This window comes from Rattus norvegicus, chromosome 11, assembly GCF_021556685.1.
Source record: "Rattus norvegicus strain SHRSP/BbbUtx chromosome 11, alternate assembly SHRSP_T2T, whole genome shotgun sequence".
Taxonomy (NCBI): domain Eukaryota; kingdom Metazoa; phylum Chordata; class Mammalia; order Rodentia; family Muridae; genus Rattus; species Rattus norvegicus.
Genome location: NC_141544.1, coordinates 57,569,229 through 57,588,174, shown reverse-complemented (window position 1 = coordinate 57,588,174; position 18,946 = coordinate 57,569,229). Strand labels below are relative to the sequence as shown.

Sequence of the window (18,946 nt, the reverse complement as noted above, 5' to 3'; positions counted from 1 at the left end):
TACAATATTGAAGAAGAAAGCTCTTGGATTAACCATGTATGCTAAGGCTGATCCACCTCACAACTAAAAACAGGTTTGTTTTCCAGTAAATATACAATCTTGGGGTTCACAGCATGATCAAGTATCTTGTAACACAGGACTTAGGGTATGCTAGCTAACAGTTCTACTACTGAGTTATAGCCTGTTGTGATTTGAATGACAAATGTCCCCCAGGGGTTCATGCATTGACCACTTGGTTCCCAGTTTGTGGCACTGTTTGGGAAGGTTATGGAATCTTTCGGGAGGCAGAGGTTTGCAGGAGGAAGTGCACTGGAGGTGGGCTTAAAGGTTTTGCACTTCCTACTTCGTAGGTTTATACTTTATATTACATAGGCTCTACTTCATACTTTAAGGGTCTACTCCCTGTCCCCTCTGCTTTCTGTATATAGATGAATGCCAAAGTCCTGCTTTGTGACTTTCAGGGTGGCCTCGTGCTTCCATTGTTGTGACTTCTCAGACAGGTCCGACTGCTTCCCTGTGCAACCTTAAGCCAAAACACAACTTGCTTCCCTAAACTGCTTTTCATAAGGATATTTTACTACAGCAACAGAAAAGTACTAATACATGCACTTCTGTGCCTACAGCAGTCTTGAACTTAGATGTAACTTCCTGTCATTTACAAAGTGCCTAACTATAGGTGAGCTATTACTTGTATTCTACTTTTGGATACGTATCTTATCCTGGATCGTAATATAAAAAGTTCAAATGGCTGTAGAAGGATATTATTGCCAGCTCCAAATTTCACCAGTGTTTTGAATATGTCCTTAGAGAGTTATATAAATATTATATATAAACATTAACAAGTATACATGTTCCATTCATTTTTCTAAACAGATGACACCATTCAATAAATGCTTCTAGAACTCCCTTAGCATATCTTGGAAATCATAGAAGAATAATAACAAAAACTAATTAATTGATTAATTTAGTATTTTTACTCTATTATCTTAATATTCTATATTATAGTCATTGGGGTGTGTGTGTGTGTGTGTGTGTGTGTGTGTGTGTGTGTGTGTGAAGGTTCACTTGTGTATATAGGTACATGCATATGGAGGCCAGAAGATAACCATGAGTGTTTTACTGAGACAGGGTCTATTCCTTGGCTAGAAGCTGGCTGAATCAGCAAGGCTGACCAATGAGTGTTAGTGATCTGACTGAGCCTTCCCAGGCACATCTGCCCCTTTACCTGGGTGCTTGGGCCCTGTATTCGGGACCTCGTGCTTATCTAGCAACATTTTCTGGCTGAAATGCCTCTCCAGTCCCTCGGTAAACATTAAAAATGCTATTAAAATTGATAATTAAAGATGGAGTTTTCAAACATCGTTTCACTCCATAGTGCTTTCCACCTTGCAAGTTGTCTGTTGCTATTTTTGGTTTGGTGAAAGACCCTCATGTGTGTTTGCACTTCTCACTTCTCAGCCACGTTGAAAATGATGTAGCAACCTCATAGTATTGTTGAAATAACTTATTTATTCATTAAAAAAAGTTTAGAGAGAACATGTTATGTGCCAGCTGGAATTTTAGACACCAAAAAAAATTATCAGTACAGAAAACTCCATATTTTAGTAAGTTACTTTAGTTTAGAGATGCAGATAAAATTAAGTGATAATATTTCAGGTGCTAACAAGCATGGGAGATTAAAAAAAGTAATGTGGGCAATGAGAGTCTAGCAATTACTATTTATGCATTTATAGAAATTTTTATATATGTATATTATATGAAGGGAGGGAAGGATTTCAGTTTAATAGAGTGGTTGAGGCAAAGTCTCACAGAATAACAATATTGGAGCAAAGACCTTGATAAGGGAGGAAAGGGCATTCTAAACAGATATTGCATTTTGTTCAAATGCCCTGAGGTGACAACTTTAGTCAATTCAGGCAGCCTAAGCCAAGACGCCTAACAGTGGTGACTTGGAATCTGAAGAGGCTACCTCTTATAGCCAGGCAGGATGCCCAGTGGAGGACACCAACCCACTCACAAAACCTTTGACCCAAAATTTGTGCTCCTGTCTAAAAGAAATGCAGGGACGAAGACGGAGCAGAGACTGAAGGAGTGGCCAACCAATAACAGGCCCAGCTTGAGACCCATCCCATAAACAAGCACCAGTCCCTGGCACTATTCATGATATTCTCTTATGCTTGCAGACAGGAGCCTAGTGTAACTGTCCTGTGAGAGGCTCTACCCAACAGGGACTGAAACAGATGCAGAAACCCATAACCAAACATTGGATGGAAGTCGAGGACTCTTATGGAAGAGTTGGGGAAAGCTCTAAAGGGGACAGGAACTGCACATGAAGATCAACAAACTAGCCTGGACCCTCAGGGGCTCTCAGAGGCTGAACCACCAACCAACCAACCATAGGACATACATGGACGAACACCAGAGGCACACATGTAGCAGAAGTGCAGCTCCGTCTTCATGGCTGCCTTACTTGGCCTCAGTGTGAAAGAATGCAGCTATTCCTGCAGAGACTTAAGTGCCAGGGTGGGGTGATACCCAAGAGACCTTACCCTCTCAGAGGAGAAGGGGATAGCAGAACTCTGTAAGAGGTGGACTGAGAGTGAGGGCAGCATTTGGGATGTAAATAATTAATTTTAAAAAAGAAACATTGAGCAAATGTACAAACAAACACAAAGGGGGCTGGTGTGGCTCAGAATGAGTAAATGCATGAGATGCGTGGGTTTACATGAATCACTCTGGAACTCTGTGAGCAATTGCTTGCACTCCGGATGAGGCAGGGAGACATTAAATGATCTGCTTTAGGTTTAAAATGTATTGCCGCAGAGACAGTGATGAGAGCAGGACTTGAGCAAAAGGAGGAAACCATGTACGAGGTTATTGTACTGTATTGAATGTATGCAATAGGAGAAGTGTTAAGAGACAGTCTGGGTAAAGATTATTTAAAAGAAAGGAGAAAGACCAGGATGATGGCACACATTTTCACGCTCAGCACTTGGGATGTAGGGGCAGAAAGACTAGGAGCTCAAGAACATCCACAGTTACTTTGCACGTTCAAGGTTAGGGGATCCTTCTTGGAAAGAGTAAGGAGAAATAATTTAATGATTGTTTGACTGTCGAGTGGAGAAGAATTCAGGGTGACTGTCATCATTGTCCGAAGTAGTTTTCAAAGAAAAGATAAGAAATGTAAGCAGACAGAACATCAGACCATTTACAAAAAAACAAAACAAAATAACACGAAACCAAAAAAAAAAAAAAAAAAACAAAGCAAGGACTGGAAAGGTGGCCCAGGAGTTGACTGTTGGTCCTAACAGAGGTCTGGGTTAGTCCTCAGCATCATCACTATGCAGCTTACAACCTCCTGCAGCTCCAGCTCAAGGGAATCTAACATTCTTCTGGCCTCTACCTGCATCTGCACACATGATAATGCCCTGGTAGCCTATATACTGTCTAGCATATACACACAGATACATATTCTATAGATTTTTAAAAAGCATTAAAAAATGACCAGAGAGTCCACCTGGCTTCAAGCTGTGCAGGCTTTGTGCATGTTGCCACAAAACGAGTTTGCTCCAATGGAGTCTCAGAGGATACATCAACTACACTCCAGGGTCAGGTCCCATGCCCAGGCCAAGACATAATGTATTCAGTGATATTTTTAAGGACTTTTTGTTTGGTTTTGAATTGTTTTGGCTTTTTTTTTTTTTTTTTGCTTATTGGTCTTTTGCTTGTTTGCTTTGGTTTTCATTTTTTGGGGAGTGTATCAGAACCACTCTCTCCCTCTCTGGCGCTTTAGTTCACGGGGGATAGTAGTGCTTTCTTCTCACTGCATCTCTTATGTGTGTCATCCTGAATCCAGTGATTCATGCCTTGAGATGTAGACTGCTGAGGAAGAGGAGAATAGATCCTAGTCAGGCTGATTCCTACAGTTGTGGGGTAGACTTACTAGGAAAAAAGAGGGTCACAGGATGGAGGCTGATAAAAATAAAGACATGGAGTCTACCGAGCATCCTGTGTTGACTTCAGATGGGTTAAGGAGTTTGCCTATTCTGCCATGAAATACGGAAAGAACTGGTTTAACCTCCATGGCATACACTGGAAAAATTCACCACCAGGATCTTGTAAGTCCCCATGGTTAATACCGGCCCTGCCCATATCAGAGAGTATGATACAGCCTATCTGATGACAGTGTAGAGAGCTGAGGTAGTGCATTAAGAGGAGTGTGGCCTAACCTGTATTTGTTCCTTAACTAGGCTCATGTGGAGAAAACAAGGTAAGAGAACTGGGTGAGGGACCAGATAAATGGAACTGCAGGCAGAGAAGCAGGACCTGGGGCATCAAGGAAGTACCCGTGGAAGGGTAGCTCAGGGGAAGCACAGCCATCCCTCCTCTGTCTCAACAGATGAAGAAATGTGACCTTTGATGGCGAGAGTGTATGGCAGAAAATAGTAGGGTGATTTGAATGTTCACGTCACACAGCCTTTCCTTTCCTCCCATCTGTAATTATCAGTGGCCTGGTGCTGTCCTCAGTGCCTAACACTGTGCTCAGGAAAGGGCCCACTATAAATTAATCATAATTCAGTGTGATTAAACTTATGTAATCTGGCTTCTCTCTTATGAAAGCTCTATGCCTGGGGTAGAAATGAATAGAAAATTAATGGCAAGAAATTAATGATGGAATGAGAATAAATTACCTCTCCCACGAGATATGGGCATCTCTTATTTCTAACTGTGCAATTTAAGGTTTAAAACTCAAAATGATATTGAAATCTAATGAAACAAAAAAGTCTCGGATGTGAAATCCAGCCAGGCAATCAGCCCTACAGCTTGGATAATCAGGTGAGTCCCTTGACATCATGGCCTTCTCTGGGATGGTCAAGTGCCATTGTGACAATGATGTGATTTTTGAGGTGAGTTGGCTTAAGAGTTAAGGTGGGATTTGGGGATATGAATGGTAGGTGATCCAGAGAAGGAAGGATAAACTACAGGACATCTGCTGTCTGATGGGAGAGATACAGGTAAAGTGTGGAACCTGAGTTCAGCTCAGCTCAACTTTTTTCTCTTCTTCCCACATAACAACCAAACACTGTACAGTCAGGAATGTCCTATATGAACAGTTAATTGTTCATGCTGGTAACCAAGCAAGAATTTGTGGTACATGATCCATTACCATGAAATAGCTATTATAATCATGTTTATCCTGATGAGTTCATCTGAGTGAGACAGGGAAGGTGCTTTGTGAGTTATTAAATGTTTTCAGGGTTGACTGACATCCCTGCATAACAACTTTAAGCAAAATTACTACAATTGGTATCCATACTCTAGATGAGAAAACCAAGACACAGGATTACTGAGTTCCATAATTATTATACTGTATTATTTTTGACTAACCAAAAGAATGTAATTTTAATATGAGAAATTTCAGATTTATCTGGTCAAACAATGGATCCTTCCTTTTCAGGAAATATCATAGGAAATTCCTGTGTCATTGTATCTAAAATAGGATTTTTTTTTGAGAACTTAAAATAACCATTGCAAAATATGGCAGTTATAAAGTGAAAGTTGGACACTTGGAGCCCATATCAATGAATGCATATACTTTTTATGTCAAAGTTTAAAGAGCTAAAACTTACATTTCCTCTTGTCGATAGTCTAACTCCCAGTATGACTTGTTCCCACTCAGGGCATAAATGATCCCGATTGTTACACCTACTATTATTGCTGGAACTCCTAAGGGATAAAGAGAAGCCAGAGGTTAATACTTTATCCAAGGTAGAAATTAATTATAAAAGACTTTGAGTAAATTATACATCTGACCTCTTTAGATGTATTCTTTTTCCTCTTTGGACAATATACTGACCCATAGCTAGCAGTAGAATAAAAGTAGAACTTTTCTGTTCTCTTTCTACTTTTAGTGTTCTCTAAGTACCAATCCTATCTGATTTCTCATTTCTTAATTTTCCAATAACAATGCTCATCACCAAATGTCCCAATTTATTTTTACTTAAATAATTTAAATTTGAAAAAATGCTTCCTTTTGTTTTCCTGGGACACAACATAACTTTCAAGAATTTTTTCATGACAAGCCACTCTGTCTGATTACTTTCCTTGAGATATTGTTAAAGTAACTAGGAGATTTTCTTCTGTGCCAATGTGTTCAAGGCTATTTCCCACATTCTCTTCTATTAGATTCAGTGTATCTGGTTTTATGTTGAGGTCCTTAATCCACCTGGACTTGAACTTTGTGCAGGATGATAAATATGGATTTATTTGCATTATTCTACATGCAGACTGGCAGTTAGACCAGCACCATTTGTGAAGATGCTTTCTTTATTTCCACTGTATGGTTTTAGCTTCTTGGTCAAAAATTAAGTGTCCGTAGGTGTGGGTTTATTTCTGGGTCTTTTATTCTATTCCATGGATCAAGCTGTTTGACTCTGTACTCATACCATACAGTTTTTATCACTATTGCTTTGTAGTACAGCTTGAGGTCATGGATGTTGATTCCTTTAGAAGTTCTTTCATTGTTCAGAATTATTTTTGTTTTTTTCCCATGTCTGTGAAGAATTCTATTGGAATTTTGATGGGGATTGCTTTTGGTAAGATGACCATTTTCACTATGTTAATCCTACCAATTCATGGGAGATTTTTCTATCTTCTGAGGTCTTCTTTGATTTCCTTCTTTATGGACTTGAAGTTCTTGCCATGCAGATCTTTCACATCTATTACACCAATATATTTTATATTATTTGTGACTATTGAGAAGGGTGTCATTTCCTTAATTTCTTTCTCAGCCCATTTATCATTTGTATAAAGGAAGGCTACTGATTTCTTTGAGTTAATTTTATATTTGGCCACTTTGCAGAAGTTACTTATCAGCTGTAGGACTTCTCTGGTAGAATTTTGAGGGTTGCTTATATAAACTATCATATCATCTGTGAATAGTGATACCTTGACTTTCTTCCTTTCCAATTTGTATCCCTTGATCTCCTTCTGTTGTCTTATTGCTCTAGCTAGACTTTTAAGTACTATATTGAATAGATAGGGGGAGAGTGGCAGCCTTGTCTTGATTTTAGTGAGATTGCTGCCCTGTCTGGCCTCAGTAGAAGAGGACGCATCTAATCCTGTAGAGATTTGATGCCCCAGGGTGGAGGGATACCTGGGTTGCAACCTCTCAGAGGTGAAGGGGAGGAATTATGAGGGCAAGAACTCTGTGAGGGGGTACTTGGAGGGAGGGCAACATTTAGGGATAGGATGGATGTAAATAGATAATACAATAAAAAAGTAGCTTGGAGATTAATTACATATGTTCCAAAGCTAGGATAAACTAATAAAGGGATGTTTAAAAATTAAACCCTTTAATTTAGCTTACAATATGTCCAGTGTACCTGTGTTGATCCCTCACTGGAGAGTAAGCTACTAGACAGAAACAGTTCTTAGCGATTACTCTATTTTCTTTTCCCCTACCCTGAATTGTTAGCCCTCCAATGGGTGTTTGTTGACATTAGACAACTGCAACAAGGTGAAATTTCTAATTAAGTGTTGATACAAACACTTACCCCATCCAACTAATGAGATGATGACAATGAAATGCCTAGGGAGAGGCTTCATGGTCCTTATCAGAAGGAAGTAGAGCTGTGTGGCACTGAGTCCATTCCAGGTAAATGTCCCCAACAGAAAGTAGTGGAGCAAGGCAGCAATGGCTGTGCATGAGGGATTCGGGGTTTCAATGGTGTCTGTTTCTGGTATTTTGTTTTCATTAGGGTTAGCATTAATATTACTATCACTTGTCTTTAGGTTCTTATTGGAGTTTTCAATTCCAAACACAAAGAGGAGGTTAAAAATCAACATCGATATACACAAACTGACCAACACCCAGGTTACTGAGGTTTTTCTGATTTTCCTAAAAATGAAAAGTAAAAAATAAAATAAAGTAAATATGAAGAACCATGTGAAACCACAGAAACTGCAGCAACAACATCAACTGAGACAGGCTAGGTTGACTCCATGACAGGCTTCAAACTGGCAGGTCAGGAGACCAGGCCTAAATCTCTGTTTCCAAGAACTGGGCAAATCCAGTCAAGCCCAGGCAAGTCAGTTACTGGAACAAATAAACAAACAAACACAACCAACCAACCAACCCACCCCTGCTCCCAGGCTTCAGTCAGAAGCTGCCCTGCCAAGTGGCCTGAGAGGACAATAGGTCAGCAGCAGTTTCCAGACTTTCCCAGCAACAGTTTCCAGCCCCCCACTCCCCAGCAATGGTTCTGCAATGTTCCTAGAGATACAGTCAATGATTAAGACAGAGGTCACCTACCCCTCCCCAAAATTCCCCTAATGTGCTTTAAATCATGTCTGTGAGCTCACTGGGGTATCTCTAGCTTGGTAATGGGAGACGCTAGCGTGCTGGACTTCTGCAGAATAAAATGCTCTTTGCTTTTGCATATTATTTGAGTCAGGGTTATTCTTCTTCAGCAAAATATGGGCCCCTACATAACATCATCAATAATATCAATAACAACAACAATATCAACAACACCACCAACAGCATCAGCAGCAACAACATCAACATCATCAACAAATCAACACCAACAACAAGAGGAACTGTATAAAGGGTTGCAGCATTAGGAAAGTTGAGAACCCCTGCCATAGAGGGAGGGCTTCCGGAAGACTCATCCCAGCTATTGTCTGACTCCATTTCCTAGAACAGCTCAGCAAGACCAGACCAGCCCCAGCAAGCCCCCAACTCATGAGAGGTAATACATTGTTTTACGTCATTGAGCTTGGGCATGTGCAAACATAAGAGAGCTATGTGCAGAAGAACATCTACATGGCGTTTCTGCCTCAAACTGGAAAATTTCACGTTAATAGATGAACCCATCTTTGAACGTAGAGAAAATTGTTTGTAGCCAATATTTACTTTTAAAAATCATTTATGAATTTTAAGTTAATGCCAAATATAATTTTAAAAGTTAAAAATGTAATAATGATAAAATTTTTAAAAACCCATTTTGCTTATTTAAAGAGACCAGGAGAATGTCAAACAGATCCTAAATTGAAGATTCGATCTTCAAAATGACTGAAAACTTCAAAGACTTTAGTGTCACAAATGACCGAAACAAACAAAAAAGCAAACGGAATTATTGTAGGCTAAAAGATAACTAAAGCATCATGGTAGAAAATGGATTTAGAAAAATCTACCCAGCTGTAATAGATTGCAGAGATATTTGATTATAGATTAGACAATTTTACATTTCTTAGATTACATTTCCAGAATGAGTATATTCTGACGCATGCTCTCTAGGAGAATATAGAGTGTTGTGTTCTGAGACACACGGGGGAAGAATTTTAGGATGATAGACTTATGTACAGTTTGCTTTCAGAATTTCAGGGCAAAAGTAAAAATAATCATAAAATATTAAAAACTGGCATCTAGAGTTGGGGTTTATAAGGACATCCAGTATCCTATTTCTGCTTTGCCATAGATTTTATTTGTTAAGTAAGACAACATGGAACTATAAATAACAATGAATTTCTTTACAATTAAAATCTGATTCTATACATCTAAGATATAATTGGATAGGAATTTAGCAGGGAGAAATGTTTCTAGTGGAATCATGAAATCACCTTGATACAACTTGAGCGAGAGAGGAGAACCAAATTGGAACATTTGCGAGATCAGTTAATTCTACAGTTACAGTTTATATGGGCCACGTATGGTACTTAGCCCTGGGGAGCCAGGGGTTGAAAGACAAACCCAATCACAGTGAGGAGGCCAGAGGAAGCTCCAGCATTTTTCAACTGTCTGTAACAACAATAAAACCTTAAGATCTTTGGTAGAAAAAATAAGGTGAAAAGAAACATGTTTACAGGTACTTATTCAAATTTTTAAAGCAAGATTTTGTTTTACAGACAAAAAGCTGTGAAACTCAAAACTTTAAAAGTTCCACAGGTCCAGTGACCGGCCCAAATTGGGACCCATCTCAAGGGGAAGCTCCAAGGCCTGACACTATTACTGATGCCATAGTGTGCTTACAGACAGGAGCCTAGCATGGCTGCCCTCTGAGAGACCCAACAAGAAGGTGACTGAGACAGACATTTACACTCGACCAATGGACTGAAGTCCTGGTCCTCTGTGGTTGTCTTAGGGAAAGGCTGGAAGAAGTTGAGGAAGAGGGAAACCCCATAGGAGGCCCAACAGTCTCAACTAACATGGACCCCCAAGATCTCTCAGACACTGAGCCACCAACCAGGCAGCATACACCAGCTGGTTCGATGCCCCCAACACATATACAGCAGAGGACTGCCTGGTCTGGCCTCAGTGAGAGAAGATGCAACTAATCTTCAAGAGACTTGAGATCCTAGGGAGAGGGAAGGCCTGACAATGTGGGGTGGGATGGGGTGGGGGTGGTGGAGACATCCTCTTGGAGATGGGGGTTGGTGTGTGTGTGATATGAGAAGAATGGGATGAGGAACTGTCGGAGGGCAGACCAGGAGGGGGATGATGACTGGATTGCCAAAAAAAAAAGAAAAGATTAAAGATATATATATATATATATTATATAATACATATATGGTATATATACTATATATTATATCTATTATATTATATATCATATAATATATATTATATGTACTAAATATACCATATAATATATATTATATACCATATAAATATGATATATATAATAAAAATTCTACCATTCAAAAATTTTACATATTTTAAAAATTATTTTCAAGACCTTTTTGTTCAGCAATGTTTTCTTCTTCTGCAATCCAGATCTCTGGGGTCTCTGGGTTATAGGATCATAAGACAAACTGTCTTATTTATAATTATGTATTTAATTATATGTGACTATATCTCAGCCTCTCTGGGATCGTGCCATCTATAAAATGAGTGCTTTCAATGTTTCCTTCTAGTTCAGAAAATGTATATTGTGATGAACTAAATTTTGATATGAATGTACCACCAGTAAATTACAATCAGGATAGCAGTTTCTCATAAAAACCCGCATTCCTCTTACCTGGTAAGAATCTGAAATAAGATTGTTATAGCCAGACCAGCAATGGACAAGGCACAGCCAATGTTGGATAATACGTCTAGGGATTTGGGATACTTGTAATCCTTTTTAAAACTCTGAAAAATAATTTGCCATATATTTTAAATAAACTTGCCTAGGAATTTTAAAAAATATATTACTGTAAGTCTGTACCATGGAATTATATTGATTAAAGCTACCAGTTGATGCCAAATATGCCTTTGTATAAAAATGAATACATAATTTATTTACATGTGTGCATCTAGTTAATTTATGTCACATGTGTGTGGGGACCTGTGGAGACCAGAAGGGGTTGTCAGAGTCCCGGGAATTAGAGTTACAGGCGATTGGAAGCCATTGATATAGGTGCTAGGAATCGAACTTAGAAGTGTTCTTATGTTCTCAGTCATTTCTCCAGCCCCAAAACTTTGATTCTTAAATGAAGTAAATTAATAATAGCTTCACACACACACACACACACACACACACACACACACACACACACATATATATATATATATATATAGAGAGAGAGAGAGAGAGAGAGAGAGAGGAAGAGGAAGAGAAAGAGGAAGGAGGAAGGAGGAAGAGGAAGAGGAAGAAGAAGAAGAAGAAGAAGAAGAAGAAGAAGAAGAAGAAGAAGAAGTAGTAGTAGTAGTAGTAGTAGTTGTTGTTGTTGTTGTTGTTGTTGTTGTTGTTGTTGTTCAGTCGATGTCTAAAAAGACAGGGCTGTTTATATTAGGCCTGAATTGTCTTCTGTTGCTAATGATTGCATGATTTCATGTATCGCCAAACACTTCTATGCTAATTACAATAAAGTTAAGGCATATCTTCAACATGAAGGGCTGGTCATAGAATTCTGTTAATTTTAAAAAAGGTTTTATTTGTGCAATATAGTTTCATTTATTCCCAACAAGTTCTTAAACATGCACATAAAAGTATATTTCAGACAAGCAGCAAGACAGCTCAGCAGATATGAATGTTTGCTGCCAAACCTGATGACTTCAGTTTGATGCCTTCAACTCACATGGTAGAGAGGAGACCCGATCCCTACAGGTTCTTCTCTGGTCTCCATGAGTTAAGCCCTGGCATGGGCATATGTGCACACTCATGCATGCACACACACACAGACCCACCCACCCACACACACATAACATAAATATATGTTTTATAGTATATTTTATGTGATTATGTGAAACCCAAGTATAAATGTGTAATATATACATATATATATATATATGTTCATTCACACACATTTTATTACAAATATTTTCTATTTCAAATAGAATTCTGTTTATGAGGTAAACTTTTATTCCTTATACAATCAGTACATATTACTTTTACAGGAAAAACATACAAATAATAAGCCTAGCTAAAAGAAATGTGTCAAGGCAGAATATATATGTACACATACATACATCTTCAATGCACAAAGAATCACAGGCAGTAGTGACCATCGAATCTCAGATACCAGTGGTTCCCTCAGAGTCTATTTGGCTTAGCTTGCAATTCAACTATTCATTTGACAAATTGCACAGCTCGAAAGTTTTTACAACTGTGGTTAGGCAGATATTAGCGAGAGGTAGGGGAAGCCTCACCTGGAAACAGGAGGCTTCTATCACTGTTACAAAGCTTTCTGTATTATTTACTGTATCAGCTCATCTTCACATAGCTGATTCTGTGACTTGATGCCAAAAATGGAAAATTTTATTGATAGTGTCTTCTGATAGGAAAATCTGCTCTCAATGTAAGTTAAACAAGAAATAACTAAAATCAATTAAAATAAGAGCCGTTTTACAGGGGCTGGAGAGATGGCTCAGTGGTTAAGAGTACTGTCTGCTCTTCCAGAGGTCCTGAGTTCAATTCCCAGCAACCACATGGTGGCTCACAACCATCTATAATGGGATCTGATGCCCTCTTCTGGTGTGTCTGAAGACAGCAATACTGTACTCACATAAAATAAACAAATCTTTAAAAAAAAAGAGCCATTTTACAGCTAAAAGGAGGGAGATACAGTTGTCTCAAAAATGTCTAAAAATAAAGTTCAATTTGATTGTCTACACTGTGTCAGTATGTTCTGTGGCTCTCCATCCTAAACGTGGCTACGTGTCAGCTACTGCAAGATGAAAACAGTTTTCCCTCCAGGGATTCATGAATGAATGCCGTTTAGTAGCTACCCCTGTTAATTTTCTATTCTAACATTCTACGCATGTCCTCATCCCACCCCATATCCAAGCCAACACTTTGCTTTATAAGAACGGTTTCCAGAGGTGGCATGTAGAAGAGACCTTCTGAAAATGCTGAGCCCATCAAAGGTCAGAGGTGCATATATCAGGTCTGCTACGGCCCCCGTACAAGGGAGGGACGCTTGATGGTTAATGAGCTTAAGGAGGGGAGAGTGAACCTATAGGAAACACGTAAAGAACTCAAGAGCCGTTTCTTTTCCACTTATCAATAACAACAGCAACTGGGATGGCTGCGATGGGGAGAGTTTCAGGAAATCCAAGTGGCCTGCATACGGTCAGGTATGTACTAAAGTGTTGCACTCCGCAAGGATCCCACTCTTACTTCGTCTAGTGGAACGTGCCAACTTCTCCTTCACATGTATGCATATCTTCCATGCTTAAAAGCACAGCGCTGAACTAAACTTGTCTGTCTCTATCCTGAAACCACATTGCAAACAACAAAGACCTCAGCTAGTTTCCTTCGAGCATGTTCTGTTTAGCCCTATCACTTCATCCCTTCTCCCATTTTATCTGAACTTACAGTCTATGCAAATAATACCTCAAGCGTTATCTTTGGTTAATGTATCCTGGACCCGTGTATAAGGGAAAGCCTCACCGGAAAGAGATTGTTTTGCGCATGCTTACCATCAACACAGCGAAATTGGTTGTGTGGTTGCACTGGCAACCGAGGAACCCCGAGGCGTTCACGCTTTTTTGGCAGCCAGCTGTGTCCCAGTCCTTTTTTAAAATATTCCAGTAGACACAGGCATAGGAGTAAAGCTGGAATTCTCTTTTGTCATACTGTGAATTGATGGCACGTTTAATGATTAGTTGGATAGGGAAAAATAATCTAATCGGATAAGATAGTCCCAAGAGAAATGAATGCATCCCAAGCATCAAGAGCTTCCTTATAGAATGAGGGAAGAAGAAAGGCACAGGAAGACAGAAGCTGGAATTCCGGTACTTGTGAATCTGAGGTTGGAGGACTGCTCCAAGTTCATAGGCAGTTAGAGCTGCATAGCGAGTTTGTCTCAAGTACAAGATACCAACCAAAGAAAGTACATGAGGATACAAAATCAAGTTAACTAATTTCCTATTTTAGTTTGTCAGAAAATTAGATAAGGTAAACATTTAAATGATTATGCCAAAAGGCTTTTCAAAGAAAAAAGATTCTGTACAGTTCTTTCATCAAAATAACCTCCATTTATTTTAACTCAGAGAAGACAATTTTTATTTCCAGTCATGGAAAAACTCACCGTGGGATTAAATACCATTTTCACAGAAACGTTATTCTGTTCTTGTTCACTGGCATTTACTTTGCTGGAGATAATTTTTTGACTGAAATCTGACGTGGCCGTGAAAGTTTTGGATTGGAAAAGTTTGTGGTTTTGATACACCACAAAACCACAGGAGTTTTTATCTACGGAAAAGAAAGCAGACATTAAAATCAACAGACGTACTCTGTGGTGAACAAAGTAAAGTTTCAATCATAGGAGAACTGCGTGGTTCCTTTATATTAAAAATACAGTTTTAAAAAAAAGCTCACTGGCTGGCTGAGCTTTTACTTAATTGCAATATGGGACAGTGACTTTACAAAATGCACATATGCCATTGCCGTTCATAACTGTTGGTTCATAACTACATACACAGTGCAAGCCATGAGAACTGGAAAGCCTCTAATGAAGCTGGCCATCAGGAAATTCTCTGACCTTTCTGATCTGGCAAACTATCTAAATAAACATCTTACCTCATGTCCACGAGTCAGGGATACTTCAGAGAGTTGAATGGAAGTGTACACAGACAGGCTTGTTGAATTTCCCTATTCCGTTTGTTTCCCGACTCCATTATTTTCTCTGTCCAGTCCCACTTACACATTCTTGCCTATGCTTCAACTATTTCTGTGCTATGAAGTCTCCATGAAAAGCCCAAAGGATAGAGTTCAGACACCTTTGGAACAGCAGAACATGTGGAACTTTCTGCGTGTGGTACACTCCCCAAGGGGTGGGGAAAATCTGTACCCCTTAGTCCATACCTCACCTTGTACTTATTTTCATATGTATCCGTTGTAATAGCCTATCTAATACTCCAGTAAATGTGTCTACCTGAGCTATGTGAATTCTAAAGCAAACTAAATCCAAAAAGAGATTTTGGAAACAAGTTTAAAAGTGGTTAATATGTAAAGATAAAACTTGCTGGCGCTTGTAACGGGCTCTGTCTGTTTGCCTGCCCGAGTGTGAAAACCTTGGCATAACAGTCTAGGCCAGAAGCTTATGGGAGGCATCATTAACAATGTAACCCCTAGTAGGCTAATTACTCACTTTCTTCCTAAGGTTCCCTCTTCTTATCTCCTCTGTGGAGATGACAAATGTCTGCTTATTCTGCCCCATTTGTAACCACGTGACTTTCTATGCGGTGAGATAAGAGGCAGGATCTGTGGGTAGACACAGCTTAATGCTGCTTCCTCCAGTAGTACTGAGCAAGAAAGAGCCAAGGGATACTGTCTGTCAAGATGATTGTGCCTGTGGAAGTCTCCATAAGGCCTGCCTGCCATCTTCTGCCAGAGCAGAATGCCTTAAGTCACTAGGCAACCCGTTTCAAGGGAGCTGTGACGGAGATCTCGGCAAAAGGCACTCCTCACAATGTCTGCTCTGGCTGTCAGGCATCAGCTATCTCGGAGCAGGAAGGCTATTGTGAAACATTCCTTTTGGACATTAGAGAATAGAATCAACTGTTTATTAAAGGCCCTGCGGGTTACAAGACTGAGAATTGTACCTGTGCGGCCTTAGCAATGGTCAAAATGAACTAGTTGGGGAATACTTCTTAACCCTTTTACGTAGGTGCTAGCCACATACAGCACAACAGAAGAAATAATCATACGCGCACATCTTTAATGTGTGGTGTATATGTATATGGCATAGTTCATCACACATCTGTGAGCGTGCATAGCCATATGTGCATGTTGAGGCCAGAAAAGGACTCCAGGTGTCCTGCTCTATCCCTCTCCATGTTGTTTTCTTGAGGCATGGTCTCCCACTATACCTGGAGCTAGTCTAGTGGCCAACAGGTCCCGGAATTTCTCGCTACTCATCTCTTAGAGCATATACATCCCATACTTGGTTCCTTACACGGGTACTGGGGATCCAAACTGAGGTCCTCATGTACACATACAAAGTTCCACATCCCCAGCTCCTAAATGTACATTTGTAACAGAAAAATTGCACATGCCACACTCTTCCATAGGTGATAAGGTGAAAATGGTAGCATAAGACACATCCATTCCATCACAGGACTTGAGAAGGAGGCAGGCAAGGCCCTAATGGTCTCTTGGTCACTACTTTTGCCAATTGTTCTGTGCTGGCCTCTACCAAGGAAATGTAGGCCATTCTCACAGTCTTCACAGGAAACTCCCTGGCCACATTTTTTTCCCTCTTGGATACTGTATGGGGAAAATAATCCCTTCTTATTTTATTTTGTAGGAATAAGCCATTCTAGTCCAGCAAAACACATTGATGTTTATGATTCTAAAAGTAAAATTAGACTTTTCCAATTCTTAACATTTACCTCTAATAGTACCATCTAAGCAAAACATAGATGTGGAGAAGAGATATACCATAGAGCAACTTTTCTAAGTAATCAACATCCGCATTACCCCTCAGAATTAGCCAGAGAGAGAGAGAGAGCGAGAGCGAGAGCGAGAGCGAGAGCGAGAGCGAGAGCGAGAGAGAGAGAGAGAGAGAGAGAGAGAGAGAGAATATAATGAAATCAAAAATTTGAGAGAAGGGGGAGGGGACATAGGGACATAGGAGGAGTTGGAGGGAGGAAAGATATGGGTGGAAACGAGTCATTTAAATACAGTACTCATGCATAAAAGTCTCAAAAAACTTTTAAATGTAAATAAAAAAATAAAAAAGCAAAATACATAAGCTAGCACCATAGATTTCTTTTTTTTTTTAAATAAAATGACATACTTGAGATAAGACAGAAATCCATATAGGCACATGAATTCTGTTTTAAAAATTAGAGATCTCGGTCACTCCTCCCCTAGTCGTAGAGTATTGTCGGCATTGTTTACACAGTCGTGATTTTTACAAATACCCACTATAATGACTTCCATTTGTATCTTGTGTATTTTCAAGTCTCCAGACTTTTACCTACTCCTTTTCCATCCTCCTCCTCCCTCTATCAGCTGTGGGAGGTGCTTGTTTGTGCCATTGTTTTTCACAGACTCCAATTTCTACTTTGTTGACCATGTCTAACACTAGCTAATTTATAATTTTACTCACTTATACCTTATATATTAATTCTTACCCATAGCCTTCAATATGTTACTTTTAGGAATCTTCAATATGTTACTTTTAGGAATCTTCAGATGAATGTTCAGGTGACTTTCCTTGATTTATTTCATTTTCTAATAAATTTGTTAAGCAGTAAACACTTTTTATAAAAAACTTACTTTTTTACCTATATCATACACTTTTTGACATGTGGAATCTTTGCTATTAATTTCCCAATTATTTGTAATCCATATTTTAATTTCTTCTCTAATGATAGTCATACTTCAAAATTTCTAGTTTGGCAAAAGCATGTGCTACTCATTTATTGAACGTGCATAGCTTTGTTGAGTTGTGATCAGGACCTGTTGTATGTAATTTTTATTTGAAAATGAATATTCATTTTCTTTTTAGTGAATTCTTTTGAGAATTTCACACAATGTATTTTGGTTATAAACAGCTCCTCCCTCAACTCCTCCCAGATTCACTCTAATTTCCCAATTTCTGCCCTCGTCTGCTTCTCAACTCCATCAAGTCCCATTTGTGTTGTCCATGCACTCTGGGGTGTGTGGACATCCACTGCAGAGTCCGCCAGCTACCAGTGGCCACACACCCATAAAGAAAACCGACTCTCCCACGCCGAGCAGCTGCAAACTTTGTGAACCGATGACTGTCAGCTTCCCAATTGACTTCACAAACAGTTGAAAAGGATCCTTAATATGCACTTTTTATCTACAAAGTTATATGTGTTTAGAAAGATATACAGAAATCAAGCTTATTAATTATTTTCACCTACTTTCTCTTTAATTTCTAGGATAGTTGCAGCAAAATTTCTCTTTCTGGCTATTGTTTGGCCAGCTCTTCCTGTAATTTTCAGTTATTTTTGCTTTTACATTTTACTGTCTTTTTTTTTTTAAGAGAACATAGATTGGAAACACGTTTGGCAGACTAGCACTTTAGTTTCTGTGAAAATATGTTTAGGGTTGTTGGAGATGTTGGAAAAATGTTGATTAAGGCTACGAAATTTTCATTCTGTGGGAAGAAAATGTTTAAGAAATGTATTGTCCAAATGGTGACTATCGTTAGTATGTTCTGCTAACTGTATGTGAACCAGGCTAAGGCAGTGGGGAATAAGTGTTTTATCACAAAAGGCTAATTCTGTGAGGGAATGGAGAAAAGTTCTACAGTATATTTCAAAACATGTAAACAGCAAGTTCACATAGCCTGCAATTTAAAAAACGTTCCCGGAAAGGACCGGATGAACAGTTCTCTGCACCCAAATCCCATGGGAGGGAGAGCTAAACCTACAGAGAGGCAGACATGCCTGGGAAACCAGAAGAGACTGCACTCTGCACACATCTCTGACGCCAGAGGAAAACACCAAACGCCATCTGGAACCCTGGTGCACGGAGGC

The 18,946-nt window shown here is 39.3% G+C and overlaps 1 protein-coding gene across 2 annotated transcripts in view; it reads right to left on the bottom strand.

Moving 5' to 3' along the window:
• Adgrg7 (adhesion G protein-coupled receptor G7) overlaps nucleotides 1-18,946 on the bottom strand; it is a 75,275-nt gene that overhangs the window by 10,128 nt on the left and 46,201 nt on the right. For both annotated transcript variants that reach the window (XM_087576316.1, NM_001107098.1), the window contains 5 exon segments: nucleotides 14,518-14,681; nucleotides 13,907-14,062; nucleotides 11,022-11,134; nucleotides 7,557-7,900; nucleotides 5,631-5,727 (listed from right to left, as the gene is read on the bottom strand). In XM_087576316.1, the coding sequence (XP_087432442.1) occupies nucleotides 5,631-5,727; nucleotides 7,557-7,900; nucleotides 11,022-11,134; nucleotides 13,907-14,062; nucleotides 14,518-14,681 (874 nt within the window).